We start from the raw sequence: 24029 nt of genomic DNA on the forward strand, positions 1-24029 counted from the left end.
GATCTTTTTTGACCCACCTCCTAGAGAAATGGAAATAAAAACAAAAATTAAAAAATGGGACTTAATGAAACTTAAAAGCTTTTGCACAGCAAATGAAACTATAAACAAGATGAAAAGACAACCTTCAGAATGGGAGAAAATATTTGCACAGGAAGCAACTGACAAAGGATTAATCTCCAAAATATAGAAGCAGCTCATGCAGCTCAATATCAAAAAAAAACAAAGAGCGCAATCCAAAAATGGGCAGAAGACCTAAATAGACATTTCTCCAAAGAAGATATACAGATTACCAACAAACACATGAAAGGATGCTGAACATCACTAATCATTAGAGAAATGCAAATCAAAACTACAATGAGGTATCACCTCACACCAGTCAGAATGGCCATATCATCAAAATATCTACAAAAAATAAATGCTGGAGAGGGTGTGGAGAAAAGGGAACCCTGTTGCAATGTTGGTGGGAATGTAAGTTGATACAGCCACTATGGAGAACAGTATGGAGGTTCCTTAGAAATCTAAAACTAGAACTACCATACTCCCCAGCAAGCCCACTACTGGGCCTATACCCTGAGAAAACCATAATTCAAAAAGAGTCATGTACCGCAATGTTCTTTGCAGCACTATTTACAACAGCCAGGATGTGGAAGCACCTAAGTGTCCATCGACAGATGAATGGATAAAGAAGATGTGGCACATATACACAATGGAATATTACTCAGCCATAAAAAGAAACAAAGCTGAGTTGTATTTAGTGAGATGGATGAAACTAGAGTGTGTCATACAGAGTGAAGTAAGTCAGAAAGAGAAAAACAAATACTGTATGCTAACACATATATATGGAATAAAAAAAATGATTCTGAAGAACCTAGGGGCAGGGCAGGAATAAAGATGTAGATGTAGAGAATTGAGTTGAAGACACAGGGAGGGGGAAGGGTAAGCTGGGACGAAATGAGAGAGTGGCATTGACACATATACTCTACCAAATGTTAAATAGATAGCTAGTGGGAAGCAGCCGCATATTATTGGGAGATCAGCTCTGTGCTTTGTGACCACCTAGAGGGGTGGGTTAGGGAAGTTGGGAGGGAGACCCAAGAGGGGGAGATATGGGGATATATGTAAGCATATAGCAGATTCACTTTGTTATACAGCAGAAAATAACACAACATTGTAAAGCAATTATACTCCAGTAAAGATGTTTTTTAAAAAAAAAGTACCACAGATCCCGTGGCTTAAAGAACAGAAATATATATTCTCATTGTCTGGGGGCTAGAAGTCTAAGATCCAGGTGTTGGCAGTGTTGGTTTCTCCTGAGGCCCTCTCCTTGGCTGGCAGATGGCCGCCTTCTCCCTTTATCCCCGCATGCTTTTCCTTTTGTGTGTGTCTCTCTTCTCAAAAATACACCAGTCAAATTGGATTAGGGCCCACTCATATGGCCTCATTTTAATGTAATCATCTCTTGAAAGGCCCTGTGTCCAAGTACAGTCACATTCTGGGGCACTGGGGGTTAGGACTTTAATACACAGATTTGGGGGGAACACAATTCAGCCCATAATAGTCTCCTTGAGTTTTCCATAGCCACCTCTTCCCACACCTCTGTGATGGGCTCCTGCCTGTTTGGAAAGGAGCCAGGAACATGGATTTTTCCCTTAGAATGAGTGAGCACACAAGGACCTAGACTTCAACAGTGGGGTGAAGCAGAAATAAGGTTCTCTGTTGCCTCCTACCCTGCAGAGGTGGGAGGACAAGAAGATTTGCTATCCAAAGTGGGTACATCACCTGGAGCAGAGAAGGAATGGGGTCCTGGGAGACTGCTGTGTCTCAGGGGCTGGGTGTGACCTGGTCTGCTCAGAAGGATATGCTCAGCAGGTGTCCTGGGGCATGTTGGTCAGGCAGTGCTTTGTGGCCACCCTGGAGAGGGGAGGGAGAGCAGGACCCTTTCTCTATTTGGGAACCCCCTAGGTACCCTTGGGATGGACACTCACTGAAAGGGCACAGGCATTTGGAGGCTGAGCCCCCAGACAAAAGTCATCACCTCATACTTAAAAGTACACAGCAGGCAGGCAACACATCACTCTTCCATGTGGTGAGTGGCAGTAGCTCCCAGCCCAGACTACAGAATTATAGTCATGTTTTAACTGGCAGCTTTATAAATAAGGCCTCGGATCTTTGCTGATTGGTGGAACTCTCTGCTGGTCAAGAAAGTGCTCTTAAATGATGCTGCTTTCTCGGTGTGGGGAGGGAGTATTAGTGCTATGGACAAGGATCGAGGGACCACGTGACAGTGCTATGTGCTCAACATGCAGACAACTGTGAGCTATTCCAATGAAAGAAACAAGGCATTCACATCAGGAGAAGAAAGTAATAGTAATACTCTGAAGAGGTGCAGGCTACAGCCAAACGTGTAATGTTAAGGAGCCATGCCTCAGGGAGTTGGGAGATGGGAGGACTGATAGATGAGATGAGGGCCTCCAGGTTTGGGGACAGCACGGGTGGAATGGGGAGGATGAGGGTGTATGCAGAGTGTCTTGTCACATCGGGTGGTAAGGGGTGTGTTTACAAGGAATCAGATGGTCAGCTTGGGTTATAAAGAAAAGAGCCCTAAGTATCATGCAAAGGAGTTTAAACTCAATTCTTAGACGAGTAGCCATTGTATGCTTTTGAGTAGCAATGGTAGTTGGAGAATATAACATCCAATGGAATGCTTTAATCTGAAAGACAAGTTTAATCTGAAAGCAGTAAATATGTAGCTGAATTCCAGAGGAAGGACAGCTATTCAAGAGAGGGAATGTTGAAAAGGCGAGCAGGCGGATGTGGAAAATGTCCACAGGGTGTAAGAGGGGAGCCTCCTTCTCGATGGGTGTCCTTTCCACACCTCTCATGCCCCTGCTGGTCCTCCATTCATTTCCCACTCAACCCTGCACTGCTTCCCACCACAGGGGGCTGACTCCAAAGCCTGCCTTTCCAGGTCCCTGGTCACCTGGCCTTCTGCTGTGTTCAGCCAACCTGAGGCACTTGGAAGATAAGGACAGAAGGGAGGGAGATTTCCCTCCTATTCTCTTGACTGTTAGCATCATCTCCAGCAGCAGCTGTGTCTCCTCCATACCCTTGCTCATCCTGGATTGGGTCCACCTGACATCCACAAGCGACTCCTGGCCCAGATCCACGAACACCATGTGGTCCATTGGGTCTTCCCAATTTGCATCATGCTTGCAAAATTTAAGCCTCAGAGTTCCTTTCTTGCAGAAGCTCCTTCCCAGGCCCCAGGGAAGGTCATAGCAGTGTGTGAAATTTGCAAATGCGAGGCATTTTAAATAATACTGCTATCTCTTCCTCCTCTGATTCCCCCATTACAAGTTCCTCTTGTTGGGTGCAGGTAATTGTGGACCCTAAGGGAAGGTGGGGCTGGGGAAGCTTTCAAGCTATGGTTAGTGGGTTAGGGTTCCCTGCAACTTCCATATACTATGATGATCACGGGATGAGCAAGACCCAAGCTCTATCCCAGAGTGATTGTTTCTCAAGGTCCAGGACTCCCGAAGTATGGGTGGCTTGGAGGAAAATCCTAGAGCCCAAGTTCAAATGCAGAATCCGCAAACTTTATATAAAAGAAACTTGAGGCTTTTCCCCATTTAGCAGAGGCCCAAATATACACATGATATTTCCAATAATGAATTGTGAGTTTAAGTAAACTTTTAAAAATCTGTTAATAATAAAATATTTTGTTTCATTATACCAGAGGAAGTAATAATTTTTATTCTCTCTCTCTCTAAAAAACTAACATCATAAAACATTGCCATAGAAAGGTGTGACTAAAGAACAAGCAAGCAAAGATATAGGACTTGTGAGTATGATGAAAGTGGGCCAGTTAGCAAATAAAAATAAAATCTATTTTTCCCTGATTTTGTGATTTTTGTGGCATTTGCAATTTTTGAGTATTTATGTTTTTTTCTCATTCAAAATAAATGTATATATTTTATTTAATATTATATTTATATATCCTTTTCTTAAAAAGGGCCCTAGGTTACATTAGTATCAGGTGACAAGTCCTGGACCTGCTCAGGAGGGCACCATGTTTCCCTGTTGCATCTTGAGGTTACCTGGTTTCCTGATGCTCCTATGGGTGATCCTTGTAACAAATACTTTTCACAACCCACTCTCCCTGAATTGGTGTCACTCCTCTCGGCTTTGATACAGTCCTCCCTGATGGATACACCCATCACCTGTCCACTTTCTGCCCAGTGGTTCCAGGACCAGATGGGAGGCCTGGTCCCTGCAGAGCCCCCTGCACCACCTGGGTGGGCCTCTCTGGCTTCCTGGAGGCTGCCCTCATATTGCCTGGGTGCCAGGTGGGGCATCACACCCTCTCCACATGCTGTGGGCCCAAGCTCCTGCAGGCAAGGATATTGCATCTGTCTTTATATAAACCTAGCCTCATGCCCAGCACAGAGTAGGGCTTACATGTTGGAGTGTGTGAATGGCTTCCAAAGACTGGAGGAGCCTGGGGTTAGTGGGAAGGATGTTCAGGGAACTCAGGGATGAAAACAGGGCAGGTGCAGTCCCTGGAGGCTGCAGATCTGGAGGCAGGGCTGGAGCAGGTCTCTGGGGGAGAAATGGAGGCCAGCTGTAAAGCCTTGTTTCCTATGATGAATTTGAGGAAGTAACACCAAAAATATATATTTGTTATGCTTCCATACCTGATAATGAAGAAATAAAAATCATTTTATTCTAATCATTACATATTATACGTTTTTAACTGAGGCATTTGAACAAAGTCTAACCGGCATGGGCCTGTAATTTCCATTTTACAAAGAAAACTGCCAGTGACTTTCAATATTAAAGGATTTGTCTGTCACCTTCCAGGCGATGACCTGATGTGCTGGGATGGAGGGAGAGCGCCTGTGCCCTGGAGTGTGTGTCTCCTGTAACCTCCTGTCTCCAAGTCCCTGTCCTTTATTAATCTATCATCTTTGCATATGGCCCTCTTCTTTGGTAAAGGAAAGGAGAAAAGCATTAGAAAATAAATTTCTAGTGTTTTAGAAATTACAGAGAGATAGCATGAAGAATCATAATTTTTCTTCTGTTTTGTTAAAATGCTCCACACACTGCTGGCCTGTTTAGGAATCATTGAGCCCTCCAATTATTAAAACAAATTATCAGCATAGGCTCTCCACAAGCATGAAGGTTTAAGTTGGGGATGTTGCACATTTTTCACCTGTTGCAGTTATTAGTATTTCAGACATTAATTTCACAGCTATTTATGAGTTATGTAAAATGTTGTTTTAGATAGACATTGTAAGAATGATTTTTTTTTCCTCTGCAGGAAAGATGATTAATGCAGTTACAAAGAAAGTTTATGAGAGACATAAAAATATTACTTTGTGGGTGGCAAGTGTTTCTCCAACATTTAGTCAAATGTAAACACAATAAAACATCCACACCAGGCACCAACGCACACCATCCACATTCTGTCTTCTTGAGTTGGAGTTTGTGGCAGGACTTCAGAATAAAGAGAAAATCCCTCCAAACCCTGCAGACCCTTCCTTAGGGCATCATGGTGTGATCCCTTTCCTTACAGAAAAATAGTTCCCCTACAGAAAAATTACTTTCAGCACTGAAAAGCTAACTCCAGGCAGGGATGTGGAAATATAAAATGTTAGAGGTGGAAGCATTCTTATATTTAATCTAACCCAACTCTGCCATTTTACAGAGGAAGAATCAAAGGCCAAGGAAGGTGAATAATTTCACACAGTTTGTAAACAGGGCAAAAGTGGAGTGGATGCCTACACCGGCGTTCTTTCTTCACCGCCTGGTGGTGGTTCCCATATCTGGCAACTAGATTGCAGCTGCTGCAGCTGCTCTCACTCACATCCAGGGAAGCAGATTTTTTTTAAAAATTTGTTGACATATAGTTGATTGACAATGTTGTTAGTTTCAGATGTACAGCAAAGTGATTTGGCTACATATATATATGTGTATATATATATATGTATGTATGTATGTGTGTATATATGTTCTTTTTTACATTCTCTTCCATTATAGGTTATTACAAGATATTGAGTATAATTCCCTGTGTTATAAAGTAGGTCCTTGTTGTTTATCTATTTTATATATAGTAGTGTGTGTACGTTAATCTCAACCTCCTAATTTGTCCCTCCCCCACCCCTGCTTTGGTAACCATAAATTTGTTTACTATGTCTGTGAGTCTGTTCTGCTTTGTAAATAAGTTCATTTGTATCCTTTTTTGGAGTCCACATATAAGTGATATGATATGATATTTGTGTTTGTCTGGTTTATTTCACTTAGTGTGATAATTTCTAGGTCCATCCATGTTACTGCAAATGGCATTATTTCATTCTTTTTATGGCTGAGTAATATATCATTGTGTGTGTGTGTGTGCGTGTGCATGTGCGTGTGTGTGTGTGTGTGTGTGTGTGTGTGTGTATACATATATCACATCTTCTTTATCCATTCACCTGTCACTGGATGGTTATTTCCATGTCTTGTCTATTGTAAATAGTGCTGCAGTGAACACTGGGGTGCATGTATTTTTTTGAATTATGGTTTTCTCCAGATACATGCCCAGGAGTGGGATTCCTGGATCAAATGGTAGTTCTATTTTTTTTTTTTTTTCGGTACACAGGCCTCTCACTGTTGCGGCCTCTCCTGTTGTGGAGCACAGGCTCTGGACGCGCAGGCTCAGCAGCTATGGCTCACGGGCCCAGCCACTCCGCGCCATGTGGGATCTTCCCGGACCGGGACACAAACCCGCGTCCCCTGCATCAGCAGGCGGACTCTCAACCCCTGTGCCACCAGGGAAGCCCTCTATTTTTATTTTTTTAATGAATCTCCATACTGTTCTCCACAGTGGCTGCACCAATATACATACCCACCAACAGTGTAGGAGGATTCCCTTTTCTCCTGGGAAGAAGATTTTGACTATATAGTTTGGCACAATTGGTACTTAGCAGCTGTGTGACTTGATGAAAGTTACTTAACCTCTCAGGCCTCGTTTTACCCCCTAGCAGAAAATCATTATTGTCTGTCTTAATAGTCAGTGCCTGGTGGGTACAAAAGCATCTGTGCCTCATGGGGGTGACTTTAGGTGATGCTGCTTAGCTTGATATATGATTTACCCTTCTCAGATCTGCATTTTATTTTTTATTTTATTTTATTTTATTTTGCGGTATGCAGGCCTCTCACCGCTGCAGCCTCTCCCATTGCGGAGCACAGGCTCCGGACGCGCAGGCCCAGCGGCCATGGCCCACGGGTGTAGCCGCTCCGCGGCACGCAGGATTCCCCCGGACCGGGGCACGAACCCGCTTCCCCTGCATCAGCAGGCGGACCCTCAACCACTGCGCCACCAGGGAAGCCCTCAGATCTGCATTTTAAAACGTATTGGGAAGGGACATAAATGGGGATGGAAAGCAGAGAAGATAAGTAGGGAAAGGGCGTAAAGAGGAGGACTATTTTGTCATTAGGAGACTTTCTGATTTTTCATTTTTAAACAATAAAAAGACCCACTTGGAAATTTTTACTTGGAGCCCTTTGGTAACTTTGGCAAAATTATTGAAGTTTTCTGAGTTTCAATATCCCTGATATAATATAGGGATTTAAAAAAAATCTGGTTGGTTTTAGATTCTTTCCAAAATACACTTCAGGCCTTTACAGAAAACAGTCTTTACTGGCTATCATTACCCACATGATTGGTGGACCTTGGCCCTGTTGAGGAGAACATCTTTATCCTTCTCTCCTTATTCCTTTACCCAATAACCCAGTGTTAAAGGGAAAAAGGAAGTAATTCGTTTAGATACCTATATGTACTGTACTGGCTATTCTCACAGCCTGAATTTTATTTAAAGTTTTGAGTGTGTTCTCATGTTCTCTGTTCAAATATAGTCTCTATTTTATAGTCAGCAATCATCATTGTTTGGCTAAAATCTTGCCATCAAGGAGGTGAGGGGTCTGCTCCCCTGCCCCATTTGGCTGAATCTGTACCACAGCATTATTCCTACTTCTCAGGAGTGTCTTTGACTTTCCTGCTTCTTGTGTTCAGGGCCCTAGCAAGGGAGGCATCTATCTGCCCAGCTCACTCCTGTACCTCACTGAGGTCTTGTTTTAAGTCACCTTCTCAGTGAGGACCACAGTCCCCGCCCCTGCATCCCACTCTCTCTACCTTTTCACCTACAATACATGTCTGGTGTGAATCATCTAGACACTGATCATGTGGGCACAGTCTCTCAGGGCCTAAAATGGGAGCATGTGAATCTATCATGTGCCCACAAGGAGGGATGCTGCAATACTTGGTGAATAGTACCAATGACCACCATGATCTGTCTTTAGCTGCCAAATGTTTTGTCTGTCTCTCCCTAATCAGGACAGACACACTCCTCCCTTCTTCAATTGAGGTAACCCCAAAGGTCCACCCAGTCCCATCCCCAACGTCATAGTTACCTGTATGTGTACGTCTTTACATCAAGTTTGCACATGGCTTTCCTTGATCCACCGACCTCTAAACTGAAAAGAAAAGCTATCTAACCCACACCTACATATACAGTATAGCAACAAGGATGAAGAAAGGCCAGGATAATCACAATCAACCCACTGGTTTGCAGCAATTCTGAGACCCCAGTGGGCAGATCCTGAGTGGGCTCTCTTCCCTGGGAAGAGAGTGTCTTTGATTAAGCTTTAACTTGCTCCCAGAGTTGGGCTCCCAAGAGCTCTTCTCCTTGGCTCTTGACTCCATTGTCTGGGAGTTTTCCTTTTCCATTAACTGTTCTGGCCATGGAAAAGTTAACATTGGAGAATAAGCCTCCTTTGGGTCCAATCAGCTTTTCCAAGCCACGATCTACCCATCACAAAAAGAAATGCAAGAGTACATCTAAGTCTCAAATAGTCACAGACATTTTTTCCTGACTTGAGGTTCCTTTGGCAGTAGAACTCTCTCAAAGCCCAGCCAGCCTCTTACCTGATAGGCCAGTTTAACAGTTGCATAGATCTTGTGTCAACACGATTCCAAGATCCATGATATGCCTTTGTTTTCAATGCCACTGCCTCTACCCAACCCTTTGCCTTCACTCTCACCTTTAATTTTTCTCTTAAATTAAGTACAGACACCTTGGTCCCATCAGTGTTCAGTGGAAGAGTCATATATTAGTCACTTGTCCTTGGAGCCATATTTGCACAAAGATTTTGCATCATGACAACTTAACCCATTTAGAGATTTTTAGCAATGGGTCTGATTATTTCTGCAAAGGTGAGTTTCAATAGGCTTTTAACAGTCAAAGCATTTCTTGAATCTTTGATTTACTGATAGGGTGAGAAACATTTGCTTCTTCCATTCCTACAAGAATCAGTGTTTGTTTTATCTTTCTTTTCTCTTTTTTCAACTAAATAAAAGTTGCAAGTTATTATCTGGGGATCTTACTGAGGACTTAAGCCTGGGAGACAGCCTTTCAGATAGCTCTGAGGAACTGCTCTGAAGAGTTAAGGGAGAAGCCAGGATACATAGACTTTTGCTGGGAAAAAATGTAGTCAAACATCAAAAGATCACTGCTAATTACAAAGAACAGATATTTCAGGTTAATGATTTTGGTGCTTTTCTATGTATGGGAAGATGTAAGAATCTAGGTTCATTGACATTATTCCTTAAATATGCATTTAACTATCTAGGGCCAGTTTCCAAAGCACAAAATACTTCCTGTTATTCTCCATCCTGAATTCCCCTCAGGGCACACCACTGCAGGGGCTGATGGCTTGGTCCTTGTAGAACTGGAAATTGGGGCAACATTCTTTGCTTACTGGAATGGCAGGCAACAGTCTCTGTTCACACTTTCATAGCTGCTTTCAAACCAGCCAATTATCCTCTGAGATAATTTCTTTCTTGTGTTAACTTACCAAGCATAGTCAATAGCAGTCAATACATCCGACCTGTCATGTTTTTTCACCTTAATTGTCTGTTTAAGGCCTGTTTTCCCTGACTGGAATATAAGCCCCATGAAGGCAGGGGCTTTTCCTATTGGCACAGTTCTGGGCCTTCAATGGTTTTCAGGGTCTGACATAGTCAGTGCAACAAAGACATGATGAATGAGGGGATAAGTTAATAAAAGGCTGGATTTGGTCTGTTGAATTACCTGTGTCAAAAAGGTTCTTTAAACCAGAAACTCAATGAAAAGGGTAAATATGGGATTTGTTGAAAATTACTGAACTCTGTAAAAGTAATTCATTTATAATATCTAATATGTAAAGAAACTATGAAAGATATTAAAATCACTAACAGTCTTCCTCTAGCTCCTCCTTACTATGGACCTAAAGCTAATCCTTTAAACTGTGATTATGGGAGGAGCCTCTGAGGTGGTCCAGGCTCAAGACATTTCTCCATGTCTCACAGTGACGTCAGCCCCATCCTGTATCTAATGCTGTAAATACTGGGGTTGCTTCCAGTTACAGAAGTAATTTGAGTGCCATCAGCCCTTTTTCAGAATCAGCATTCGGCTTGGGTGTCTATCAGCTCTATTTTTTTTTTTGTCATTGCTTATTTTTTGCTTTTTGATTTGCATTGTGTTATTTGAGAAGGCTCTTGAGTGAAAATGATAATTATTATTATCTGAGCTAATACTTTCTGGATAATTTGTTTTATGCCAGGCACTAGAGCTTTTTATTTAACTATTTATTTCCTTCCATATAACCCCTTTAGGAGGTAAGCACTACTATTCTACCCATTTTACAGATTAGAGAATGGTAGATTTTGATACCTGCCACAGCTTGGACTTAGGAATATAGGAGAGTCTGCATCTATGTTCTGAATTGTATTCTACTACCTCTTGGCCCCTCACCATACTCTATGTGTTTATTACAATTTATTATTTACAGAACATTTTCACATATGTTATCACACTGTTGACAAATAATATCAGTTACCTTTATTGAATGTCCATCACGTTGATCCAGGCACAGTGTTAGGCACTAACAGAAAGGGATGTGGGCAGGTGAGGATGCAGACATAAGGAGAAACATACTCCTGAGAAAGAAAACAAAACCTGCAGAAAATCCACTAATAGAAATGTCTTACCCCTCCTTTTGCTCTGTTTCAGGAATACCAAATTGATATATTTTTTGCCCAGACCTGGACCGACAGTCGCCTTCGGTTCAACAGCACAATGAAAATACTTACTCTGAACAGCAACATGGTGGGGTTAATATGGATTCCAGATACAATATTCCGCAATTCCAAAACTGCAGAGGCTCACTGGATCACCACCCCTAATCAGCTCCTCAGAATTTGGAATGATGGGAAAATCCTTTACACTTTAAGGTGAGATGCTACTGATGGTCTGATATTGGGGACTTTAATTTAGATCATTGTAGGAATGGGACCCTATTTTTCATTGCTAAGTTCTATCACTTCTCATGTTCAACATGTTACGGGTCTTGAGGAAGTTTTTCCTAATCCCATGTTATGTAAAAATAAAGACATACAAATGATCTACGATAAATATAAACTCCTTCCTTCATCAGAATCCATTTCTGCTGTAAGTGCGCTGTGGAAATTATCTTTAATATGTTTAACCCACAGGACCATTCAGCTAAGAAAATAAAGATGTCTTGGTGTACTAATTGAAAAATGTAATTATAGCCAAATTTGAGAACAAAAGGAACAAAAGAGCACAGAGGGTGTTCCCTAATGCATCCCTAATGGAAGTGGCAGCTACCTTGTAATGAGTCCTCTTGGCTGTCCTCACAGAAACCCAGCAAAGTAAGAGGGGCTGTGTTTGAAAGATGTGAATAGAACTACCTGCCCAAAGTTTCCATCGGGAGCTAGTGTTACCCGGGTTTGAACTTGGGTCTGTATCTCTCAATAGTCTCTCCACTAGGGTGAACAAATGGCTGCAACATACCATAGAATGCCCTGCACCTAAGCCAGTCTTTCTGCTCACCCAGCGTTGGGATCAAGGACAGTGGTGTCTGGACCCTGCTCTCCCAGTGTCTGAGTCCTCTCCAGAGCACTGGACTGAGTGCCTTGTGCTGATTATCTCTGTCTCACTGGCTTTGCTGCTTTACAGCTGCTTCCTGCACCTCCTGTCCTGTTCTTGACATAGCCTCTCCTCATTCTGCTCCTCCTGCCTTAGGACTTCCCCATCACTTTACCCACTTTCCACTTTCCTGCTGACTTAGCTCATCCATTCCTAAGACTTTAAAAGCCATATACACGCTGAGGATTCATTCCCACATTCATTTCCAACCCCCAACTTCCCTTCTGGGCACCAGATTCTAGGAGCCACCTACCTGTGTGTATCTCCTCCTGAAAGCCTAAAAGGCATTTTGATTCAGCATGCTGCAGGGGAATGTCATTTCTCTAATACCTCTGACCAGGCCCCTGTGTCCTCCTGGCTAAGTGAATACCACTGCCAGCCCTTGAACACAACCCCCTCCTCCCACATCCAGTATCAGGAGCTTTTAATTGCAAGTGATTTGTGGCCATAAGGAGAAATCTGTAATTCATATGGTAAACACGTATTTGTAGCACAGATAAAGGCACAGATTAATATCAAAATAAGCAGAAGATTAAAGAATTTTAAAGTTTCACAGAAATAATAATGTTGGCAGCTTGGGAACAGCAACAACAATAAAAGCCACAACAGGGAATTCTGCTGATGAGTTAGTTACATTTGGAGAACAGGAGTTTGTAATAGCTATTTCCTTATCAATTCTTAAAGGAATATAAATGAGACTGTGAAATGAAGGTGAGCTTCAACAAACCAGAATAGAGACATGGCCAGTCCTGCGATCCTTTATAGAAATTCTGACCCAAGGAATGTCTGCTTTGAAAAGATGCAATACACACATTTAGTGCAGCCACGACCTGCCTAGTCAAGTAGGGGGGTTAGCCAAGTATGAAATCTTCCCTACAAGTGGATGAACTTGACATTATACCTATTTAGGCAAATATACCATTTTCAAAATGGAGGAAGGATTTAATTCAGTCAGATTAAAAACAAGGACATAAGAAACAAGGACATATGAAAACAAGGACATATTGAAACAAAGACATATGAAAACAAAGACATATTGTTTTGATTTGTTTCCTCTCTTACTTGGCTTATATTTCTAGACACAGTCAGGAATTTTAATAATGGAAACTTCCTCTGCTTCTGATAGTTAAAAGTAAAACAAAGTAACACAACACAAAAAAACCCAAATGGTATACTGAATGGATGGTGCCCCTGCTAAGAGTGAGCTCTATGTGGCCACCCCAGGCCCCTGCTCCTCACATGGTAGTAATGTGACCGCCCCTGGCTTTGCTTAGGGCCTTTGCTGGATTGTCGCTGGCTGGCCACAAGAGTGATGCTTGGCTCCCCCACAGGCTCACCATAAATGCAGAATGCCAGCTGCAGCTGCACAACTTCCCCATGGATGAGCACTCCTGCCCGCTGATATTCTCCAGCTGTGAGTACTGATTTGGGGTATGACTGCTCTGTAAATGATTGTCCAGCCTATGCTGATTTCTAGCAAACAGTCACATGATTGATTATAGCATCACTATACAACCAGAGAAAATGGATAACGGTTTTCGTCTGGGCCACCTGGGTATATTCACTCTAGACGTTGTTACATAGGACCCATGTTACAAAATAAGTAGCTTTGATAAATCTTTGAACAACTTAACCATTTTGTTATAATATTAAAGAACTCAGAAGTTGATGAACAGTTGACTTACCAAAGACCCTTATGCTAATGAGCTGTGCGTATTATTTGGACATATACAGAATTCATTTGCAATAATTTTACGCTTAATATCATCTTCAAGTCAAGTGGTTTGTCTTCAAAAAAAAGATAAAGTTTTTACTTAAATATATTTATAGTTGTCTCATTACACTATAATAGGATGTAATTTTTCATAGTATTTTATTTTCCAATATTTTACATAGGATTGATACCAGAGCTAACAAGTAATCACTTACAAATTCTTAAAGACAATATATAATTCTAAGTACAAGGCTACAAATAAAAGGAAATATCAAATTTATTTGCTTATAAAGTTTTAAAGTAAAGGTCAATATAGAAATATATCTGTGGAATTTATGATGATTCATTTAAAATATATTGACCACAACTACTTAAGTATGACTCATAAGAGTTCAACTAACTTCACTGACTATCTTTAAAATTGCATATGGGGCATGACAAAAAAATTTGATGAAGTCTCAGGCAGAAGGTTTTGTGGCTTTCTTCACTATACATTAGAGTGAAAAGACAAAAATGAAATAATGGATAAACACATTTTACAGTTCGTTTTAAATTCAGAAAAAGACAAAAGAGAAAGCAAAATTTACCTAGGGATCAATTTAACCAAGGAGGTTAAAGACCTGTATATTGAAAACTAAAACGTGTTAATGAAAGAACTTGAAGAAAACACAAATAAATGGAAAGATATTCTATGCTCACATATTGGAAGAATCAATATTTTTAAAATTTCTATACTACCCAAAGCAATCTACAGATTCAATGCAATCCTTATCAAAATTCCATTGGCATTTTTAAAGAAATAAAACAAATAATCCTAAAATTTGTATGAAACCACACACACACACACACACACACACACACACAAACTTGAATAGCAAAAGCCATCTTGAGAAAGAAGAAAAAAGTGGAAGTGTCACAGTCCCTGACTTGAAACTATACTACAAAGGTAGAGTCACCAAAACAGTATGGCACTAGCATAAAAACAGACATATGGATCAGTGGAAAAGAATAGAGAGCCCAGATATAAATCCACATATATGTGGTCAATTAATTTACCACAAAGGAGACAAGAATATATACAATGAAGAAAGGACAGACTCTTAGATAAATGGTGTTGGGAAAACAGGCCAGTCACACACAAGAGAATTCAATTCAACCACTCTCTTGCACCATACACAAAAATTAACTCAAAATAGATTAAAAACTTGAACATAAGACCTAAAACCATAAAACTCCTAGAAGAAAACATAGGCAGTAAGCTCCTTGACATAGGTCTTGGTGATGACTTGTTTAATCTGACACCAGCAAAGCAACAAAAGCAAAAATAAACAAATGGAACTATATATCATACTAAAAAGCTTCTACACAGCAAAGGAAACTATCAACAAAATGGAAAAGCAACTTACTGAATGAGGGAAAATATTTGCAAACCATATATCTGATAAGGGACTAGTATCCAAAATATATACAGAATTCATACAACTCAAAAGCAAAACAATTTTTTTGATTAAAAAATGGTCAGAATATCTAAAAAGACATTTTTTCCAAAGAAGACATGCAGATGGCCAACAGGTAGATGGAAAGATGTTCAACATCATTAGTCATTGGGGAAATGCAAATCAAAACAACAATGAGATATCACCTCCCACCTGTCAGAATGGCTATGATCAAAAGACAACAAATATTGGTGAGGATGTGGAGAAAAAGAAAACCTTCTGCACTGTTGGTGGGAATGTAAATTGGTGCAGCCATTGTGGAAAACAGTATGGAGATTCCTCAAAAAATTTAAAATAGAACTGTGTTATGATCCAGCAATTCTACTTTCGTGTATTTATCCAAAGAAAATGAAAACACTAACTCAAAAAGATATATGCCTAGAGGGAGGGCACCATCTGCATCTCTTGGTCAGTTGAGCTTTATCCCCTTAAGGCAGGAGGGCAGGCTGACTAGGAAAGATAGGCTGAACTCAGCCTCATCATTATCAGGCTCCAGCAGCGTCTGATTGGACTTGCAGAGGAACAAACCAGAAAGGTTTATTTTTAGGAGCCACAAATAGCTCGTTTCTTCCCGTGTGCAGCATACAGAGTGCTGCCAAATGTATTTCATTCTAAACCCTTCTTGGGTTTAGACCTGAAGAGGGAACCAAGTATTCATGGCTCATCCAAATGCTTCATAACTGGTGTGTGTCTTAAAATAAACAGACAAAATTGCCCATTCCCTGCCTGCTCCCCGGGTGCATTAAAAAGTGGACCCTCTGCCAGGTGGAATGTCCTGGCAAGTGGGACATTTGCTTTGGCAGGAAAGAAACCACACAGCTCCTTGAAAGTCCTTTCTCTTTTGGATGAGTTAATCACCAAATAGCAGATGCTATGAAATGCCAGCAGTGGCCCTGTGTCCTTTGAAGCAAATTCTCAGGTACAAAACTTCCAAAAGGAAGCCCGTCTTCCAAGGCGAGAGCAACAGTTCATTTTATGTATCACTTGACTGGTCTAAGGCAGAGGTCCCCAAACTTTTTGGCACCAGGACCTGGTATCGTGGAAGACAATTTTTCCATGGAAGGGGGTGGGGGGAGATGGTTCAGGTGGTAATGCGAGCGATGGGGAGCGGCAGATGAAGCTTCACTGGCTGGCTCACCTGCTACTCACCTCTTGCTGTGCGGTCTAGTTCCTAACAGGCCACAGACAAATACCAATCCGTGGCTTGGGGGTTGGGGACTCCCGGTCTAAGGGATGCCTGGATAGCTGGTAAAACATTATTTTTGAATGTTTCTGTGAGGATGTCTACAGGAGAGATCAACATTTGAGTCAGTAGCCTGAATAAGGAAGATCGCCCTCACCAAGGTGTGTGGGCATCATCCAGTCTTTTGAGGGACCAAATGCAGGCATACTTCCTTTTATCTTCTTTCACTTTATTGTGCTTCACAGATACTGCATTTTGTTTTACAAATTGAAAATTATGGCATCCCTTCCCAAACAGCATTGTTTTTTAGTTAAGTTACTTACATTGTTTTTTTTTAGATGTAATGCTACTGCACACTTATCAATAATAGACTGTAGCATAGAGTAAGCATAACTTTTATATCTCCAAGGTCTGCCTGTAGAAGAGAAAAGTGAATGAAGGTGGAATTTGCTCTTTGCTTGAGCTGGGATGTGCATCTTCTGCTCTCAGATATCAATGCTCCTGGTTCCCAGGCCTCAGACTTGGACCAGAACTTAAAACCTCAGTCTCTTAATTCTCAGGCCTTTGGACTCAGACTGAATTACACCACCAAGGTTTCCTGGGTCTTCAGCTTGCAGATGACAGATTGTGAAACTTCTTGGCTTCCATAATCACATGAACAAATTCCTATAATAAATGTCCTCTTATATCTTTATCTGTATCTATCCCTGCATCTACATTTATCCTATTGGTTCTGCTTCTCCGGAGAACCCTAATACAGGGAGGGAAGTTCCCACACTTCCAGCCTACAAAATATGTGGACTCCAAAGTTCCCCAAATATTCCTGTATTCACTTGAATTCACCTGCTTTGGATGTAACCAAAGGGAGTTTTTTGGCATGTCCAGGAGACATGGCAGAGTCCAGCAGCCTGGAGCTGAGAGTGAGAATCAAGGCAGTGCCCTGGGAAGCAGGTTCCCGATTAGGGACCATGTCAGACAGACCAGTGCAGAGGGTGAGGGGGATTTTGCCATCTTGTCTCTTTGCCTGCCCCATTCTCCTTGAAGTGCTTGCCCTTCACCTGCTAGCCAGGTCATCTTCCCACATGTTCCTGGATCTCTGGCCTCTCCAACTCTTCCCTGTCCCTGCCATCTCACTGCTGTAGACACTCACACCTTGGGGGGTGGGACAGTGCCCCATGTGGCTGGTCCTGGCTGTATGTGCCTTCTATGAAGACAGTGATGCCTGTAGCAGGAAGGACAGAGCTTTGGGGTCACCTCCTTTAACTGTTACCCTCATTATGGTGTAAACCACTGCTATTCATGATTGCACTGGCTCTGCTGTCCAGTCTTGAAAGTGGGTTATTTTTATTCTGGCTCTAAGTGAAGTAAGTTGTTCTGAGAGGTTAAGGACTGGGTCATGGCAGAGGAAGAATGCCTGACTGCTAGGCTGTGCTCTTTTTGTGACTTTGAAGGCTGTGCTCTTTGAAGTCTGTGCTCCTTTTTCCTTCTTCTTTTTTTTCTTTCACAATGATATCCTGCCACCCTTATTTTATTTTTTAAAACAACTTTATTGAGGTATGATTGACATGTAAAAAGCTGTGCATATTTAATGTCTGGAACTCACTGAGTTTGGCAAAATTGTAAGTACACCATACAGTATTGTTAGCTACAGGTAACATGCTGTATAGTGTATCTCCAGAACTTATCCTGCAAAACTGAAACTTTGTACCATTTGACAATCATCTCCCCATTTCTCCTTACCCCAGACCCTGGAAGCAACCATTCTACAGTCTGCTATGTGTTTGACTACTTTAGATTCCACACATAAGTGAAATCAAGCAGTATTTGTCTTTCTGTGTCTGGCTTACTTCACTTAGCATAGTGCCCTCAAGATCCACCCAAGTTGTTGCAAATGGCAGGGTTTCCTTTTTAAGGCTGAATAATATTTCACCATATATATATATATATATATATATATATATATATATCTCACAACTTTATCCATTCATCTGTGGATGGATACTTAGGTTATTTCCATGTCCTGGCTATTGTAAATAATGCTGCTATCAACATGGGGGTGCATATATCTTTCCAAGATGGAAATTTTTTTCCTTTGGATATATATCCAGATGTGGAATTTGCTGGGTCACATGGCAGTTCTATTTTTAATTTTGGGGGGAGCTTCTATACTGTTTTCCATAATGACTATACCAATTTACATTCCCACTAACAGTGCACAAGGATTCCCTTTTCTCCACATTCTCACCAACACTTATGAACTCTTGTCTTTTTGATGAAACCATTGTGACAATGTGGAGTGATATCTCATTGTGTTTTTGATTTGCATTTTTCTGATGATTGATCACCTTTTCATGTACTTGTTGGCCATCTGTATGTCTTTTTCAGAAAAATGTTCAGGTCCTTTACCATTTTTAAATCAGGTTATTTGTTGTTGCTGTTTTCTACTGAGTTGTGGAGTTTTTTATATATTTTGGATATTAGTCCCTTATCAAATACATGATTTGCAAATATTTTCTCCCATTCTGTACATTGCTTTCCATTTTGCTTATTGTTTCCTTTGCTGTGCAGAAGCTTTTTGTTTGATGAAGTCCCTCTGTAGCCAGATGACCCTGGGTGCCCTGTCACGGTGGATCCCTGGAGGTATTGTGCCCCTTTCTCAACAGCAGATGGAGGGGAGAAGGACGGTGCAGTGGCAGGAAGGTTGCGGAGGCGCTGGAGAAGGTGATCTTTCAGCATCTCTCAGATCTTCTCACATAGTAGCAAAACCCTTCCTCTTGGTGCAGCCAATGGACTTTTGGGTGCTGGGTCACATGGAGAAGAGTGTGCACTAGAGGGTACACAGATGCTATTCACACATCCCAAACACTGAGTGCCTGAAAACCAGCAAAACGGAAGTGTCGGAGGGCTTGGAGTAAAATAAGAGTGAGAGCTCCTCCCACTGAGAGCTCTTCTCACTGCTTAGGTGTTTGCATATTGTTTAAATTCTCTGAGACTTAGCTTTCTCATCTATGAAACAAGGATCATAATACCCACCTCATCTGTCTCTGTGAAGATTAAATTAAATGACAGAATGTGTATGTGATGGGAGATACCTGTCCAGGGCTCCCTGAGTGATCAGGAAGGAGTCATTTGATAGTTATCACTGTGAATACCCTTGTGGCTGCAGAGAGTGTTGCTGGGGGCAGGGGGAGTCTGAGAGGGAGGGACCAAGACTGTGAAACAAGGCTTCCTGTACTGGAATCCCAGCTGCCTGCTCACTCACTGTAGAACAATGGGGAACATTCTTCACCTCTCTAAACCCTGCTAAGCCTTCCTTCCCCCATCTGCAAAGTGGGAATGGCAGCAAGTTAGAAAACGATGGAAGGGACTAGAGACATACCCTTTATAGATTCCTAGTCGATTTAGCTAAAGATGTGCACTTGATGGGAGTTAGGTGACAGAAGCTGGTGTGAGGGATATTTGCACATTTTCTCCATTACGGTTGGATTCCCCAAAGATGCACAGCTGTGCTGGACAAACTCTGCACATGGAAGGCTTCAGGAAGAGAAAACAGCTAAACCCTCATTAGCAATTAGCCTTTCATTCTGGGCTTAATTTCACCAGTTTGGAAGTATCTACCGAACTATTTTTTGTTAAGATGTTACGGAAAAAATCTGAATGAACTTTTTGGCCAACACAGTATGTGCACACTTGTCTGTAAAGGTTGCCTTCAGACACTGGGTTCTGTGACTGTGTTAAAAATAAAGCCAAGGAAAAGACGGCCACTCTCTTTTCCCTAGATGTTATGAATCGTGTGCTCACTGGACTGGTTTTTGTTAGTGCAGAGTTTTTAAGAGTTTAAGGACATCAGGGTTTCAACCCGAGAACACAGAGAAGTGTACATTTTTGGCAACTGATGGGAAATCCTATTGGTCCAATTATAGTTCAGTTCTCTGTGTTCCAGTGCAGGCAACAAGTACCCCCAAGGATTTAGGTAGGACCTCACTGAAATGTCCTACCTTGAGGAAAGCATCAGCATGCTGATTGTGCTGCCGGCCAAGATCTTCACCTTCACTCCACTGTTGGTTGTCACCCCCACATGAGCAGCAAGACCAGAGACAGCTGATGTGAGCACCAGAGCAACAGTATGCAGCTGATCCTGCCCAGGTTCATAGCCATAGCACAAACCAATTTGAAGGAGCCACTGATGGATGCTTGATCCATTAAAGGCAAATTTTGCAAAAATAACAATGTCGGAAAACCTTCATGTTTCTCACATCTTGCAAAAATCAAAACTTGAAGTCACTGAAGATGGAACCAGAGATTCAGCATCAATAACTGGAAATCTAATCACAAGGTCATTGCCTCCTTGGTTTATAGTAGAGAGACCTTTCCTATCGTTCATCCAACATAATCCTACAAGTGTTGTCTTACTCAGGCAGCAGACAAACAAACCCTGAAGAGTATACAAAAGAAACAATGCAAAGCAAAGACTACCTTAGCTATGAAGAAAAGACTACTTCCCTACGTCTTCCATAGTTCTGTTACATATCTTTGTGCAGTATTTTCATTTTGAAAATTAGTTTGTAGGAACAGAGACTCAGAGGACTCAGAGATATAACCATTTCTGCTCTGGGATGTGTTTTTGGAGGGAAAGAAGGGCAGGACGGCAGGAACACTGTATTGAGAAATGAAAAAGAAAGCTTCAAAATGCCTAAACAATACCTTAATTTACTGAATGGTTGCCTAGGTTAACAACTCTATTGAGTATTTACTGTCCAGATCAGGGTTTTTGTTTTGTTTTGTTTTTATGTGTGGCTTTCCAGAGGAAATTTAATCTTTGTAATAGGGTGGGGATGGGGGGGGGAGACATTTAATGGTCACTTTCATTATTTCATGAAAAAAAATCTTACTTGCCTTTAAAAAATTTCCCCCATTCAAAGTCTTGATAGTAAACATTATTTTGGGGAGTAATAATGAAATCTCTAGCATCTCTGTGTGTTTCTGCTGTTTTATATAATGCATATATTCACTAAAATAAAGTTTAAAAAGCTTTCTGAGGGCTTCCCTGGTGGCGCAGTGGTTGAGAGTCCGCTTCCCAATGCAGGGGACACGGGTTCGTGCCCCGGGCCGGGAAGATCCCACATGCCACAGAGCGGATGGGCCCGTGAGCCATGGCCGCTGAGCCTGCGCGTCCGGAGCCTGTGCTCCGCAACAGGAGAGGCCACAACAGTGAGAGGCCTGCATACTGCAAATAAAAGCTTTTTGAAAGATGATAAAGATGTGAACCATACTGAGTGTCAAGAAAGCTCTGGGCCATCCTCCTGCCTGCTTGGACCTACTCACAGGTTGGCATGGAGACATCGGGTTCAGTGTTGAGCACAGAGCTTAATGCTGGAAACTGGGAATCCTCACTTTCCTTCTAACTTGTGTAGGTGCATTTACTACGCGCCAGGCACTGCTCTGAGCAACTACAATCATCAGCCCATTTGATACATATAATGACCCTGGGAGGCCCTGTTTTTCTCAATGCCTTCCGCAGTCAAGGAAACCGAGCATGGGGCGGTAAAGTCATCTGCCTGCATCTCCCTAGAGAGCAAGGGCAACTGGGTTTGAATGAAGTAGAATGGTTACTGAGTCTGCGCTTTTATTATTAACACTATTACTTTTATTGCTATTGCAAGAGGACAGATGGAGCAAAATGAGATACTCAGGCCTCAAGGTGTGAGATGAAGAGAGCTTTGCTCTCTCCCCAGTAAACAAGTCAGGGTGAAAAACCAACACAGCAAGCACATTTATGCTCTTATTTTTTTTTAACATCTTTATTGCAGCATAACTGCTTTACAATGTTGTGTTCGTTTCTGCTGTACAACAAAGTGAATCAGCTATACGTATACATATATCCTATATACCGTCCCTCTTGCGTCTCTCTCCCACACTCCCTATCCACCCCTCTAGGTAGTCACAAAGCACCAAGCTGATCTCCCTGTGCTATGCAGCTACTTCCCACTAGCTATCTATTTTACATTTGGTAGAGTATATATGTCAATGCAAGACTCTCACTTCATCGCAGCTTACCCTTTCCCCTCCCCGTGTCCTCAACACCATTCTCTACATCTGCGTCTTTATGTCTGTCCTGCCCCTAGGTTCTTCAGAACCGTTATATTTTTAGATTCCATATATATGTGTTAGCATATGGTATTTGTCTTTCTCTTTCTGACTTACTTCACTCTGTATGACAGACTCTAGGTCCATCCACCTCATTACAAATAACTCAATTTCGTTTCATTTTATGGCTAATATTCCATTGTATATATGTGCCACATCTTCTTAACCCATTCCTCTGTCAATGGACACTTAGGTTGGTTCCATGTCCTGGCTATTGTAAATAGTGCTGCAATGAACATTATGGTACATGACTCTTTCTGAACTATGGTTTTTTCAGGGTATAGGCCCAGTAGTGGCATTGCTGGTCATATGGTAATTCTATTTTTAGTTTTTTTAAGGAACTTCCATACTGTTCTCCATAGTGGCTGTATCAATTTACATTCCCACCAAAGGTGCAACAGAGTAACCTTTTCTCCACACCCTCTCCAGCATTTGTTTGTAGTTTTCTGATGATGGCCATTCTGACCAGTATGAGGAGATACCTCATTGTAGTTTCGATTTGTATTTCTCTAATGATTAGAGATGTTGAGCATCCTTTCATGTGTTTGTTGGCAATCTGTATATCTTCTTTGGAGAAATGTCTGTTTAGGTTTTCTGCCTATTCTTGAATTGGGCTTTTTGGGGTTTTTTATATTGAGTTGCATGAGCTGCTTGTAAATTTTGGAGATTAATCCTTTGTCAGTTGCTTCATTTGCAAATATTTTCTCCCATTCTGAGGGTTGCCTTTTCATCTTGTTTATGGTTTCCTTTGCTGTACAAAAGCTTTTAAGTTTCATTAGGTCCCATTTGTTTATTTTTGTTTTTATTTCCATTTCTCTAGGAGGTGGGTCAAAAAAGACCTTGCGGTGATTTAGGTCATAGAGTGTTCTGCCTATGTTTTCCTCTAAGAGTTTTATAGTGTCTGGCCTTATATTTAGGTCTTTAACCCATTTTGAGTTTATTTTTCTGTATGGTGCTAGGGAGTGTTTTAAATTCATTCTTTTACATGTAGCGGTCTAGTTTCCCAGCACCACCTATTGAAGAGACTGTCTTTTCTCCATTGCATATTCTTGCCTCCTTTATCAAATATAAGGTCACCATATGTGCGTGGCTTTATCTCTGGGCTTTCTATCCTGTTCCAATGATATATATTTCTGTTTTGTGTCTGTTTTTCTTTCTCGAGGTTGCTTTAGGAGGTAGTGTGAATAACAATGGGTCATTACTCAGAACCTTGGCGATTTCTGCCTAAATCCTCCCTTCATTTCATTAATATGATTATAGCCTTTTCATTTTTTCTTTTATATACTCGTGACTTCGATCATTTGCACATGCCCTTTGCAACAGAGGAGGCTGACTTGAAGGATCATGGCTAGGTGTTAAGATTAACAATTTTTTAATAGAGAGACCTTCAAGATGGTGGAGGACTCAGATGAGGAGATCACCTTCCTCACCACACATACATCAGAAATACAACTACATGT

At 41.5% G+C, this 24029-nt stretch overlaps 1 protein-coding gene across 1 annotated transcript in view; it reads left to right on the plus strand.

Annotated features, from left to right (window-relative positions):
- GABRG3 (gamma-aminobutyric acid type A receptor subunit gamma3) overlaps nucleotides 1–24029 on the plus strand; it is a 597087-nt gene that overhangs the window by 452153 nt on the left and 120905 nt on the right. Inside the window, exons 4-5 of the mRNA XM_060155467.1 lie at nucleotides 11091–11311; nucleotides 13361–13443. Of these exons, the coding sequence (XP_060011450.1) occupies nucleotides 11091–11311; nucleotides 13361–13443 (304 nt within the window). The remainder of the gene's footprint in view (nucleotides 1–11090; nucleotides 11312–13360; nucleotides 13444–24029) is intronic.

The sequence above is a fragment of the Lagenorhynchus albirostris genome, chromosome 1, assembly GCF_949774975.1.
Source record: "Lagenorhynchus albirostris chromosome 1, mLagAlb1.1, whole genome shotgun sequence".
NCBI lineage: Eukaryota > Metazoa > Chordata > Mammalia > Artiodactyla > Delphinidae > Lagenorhynchus > Lagenorhynchus albirostris.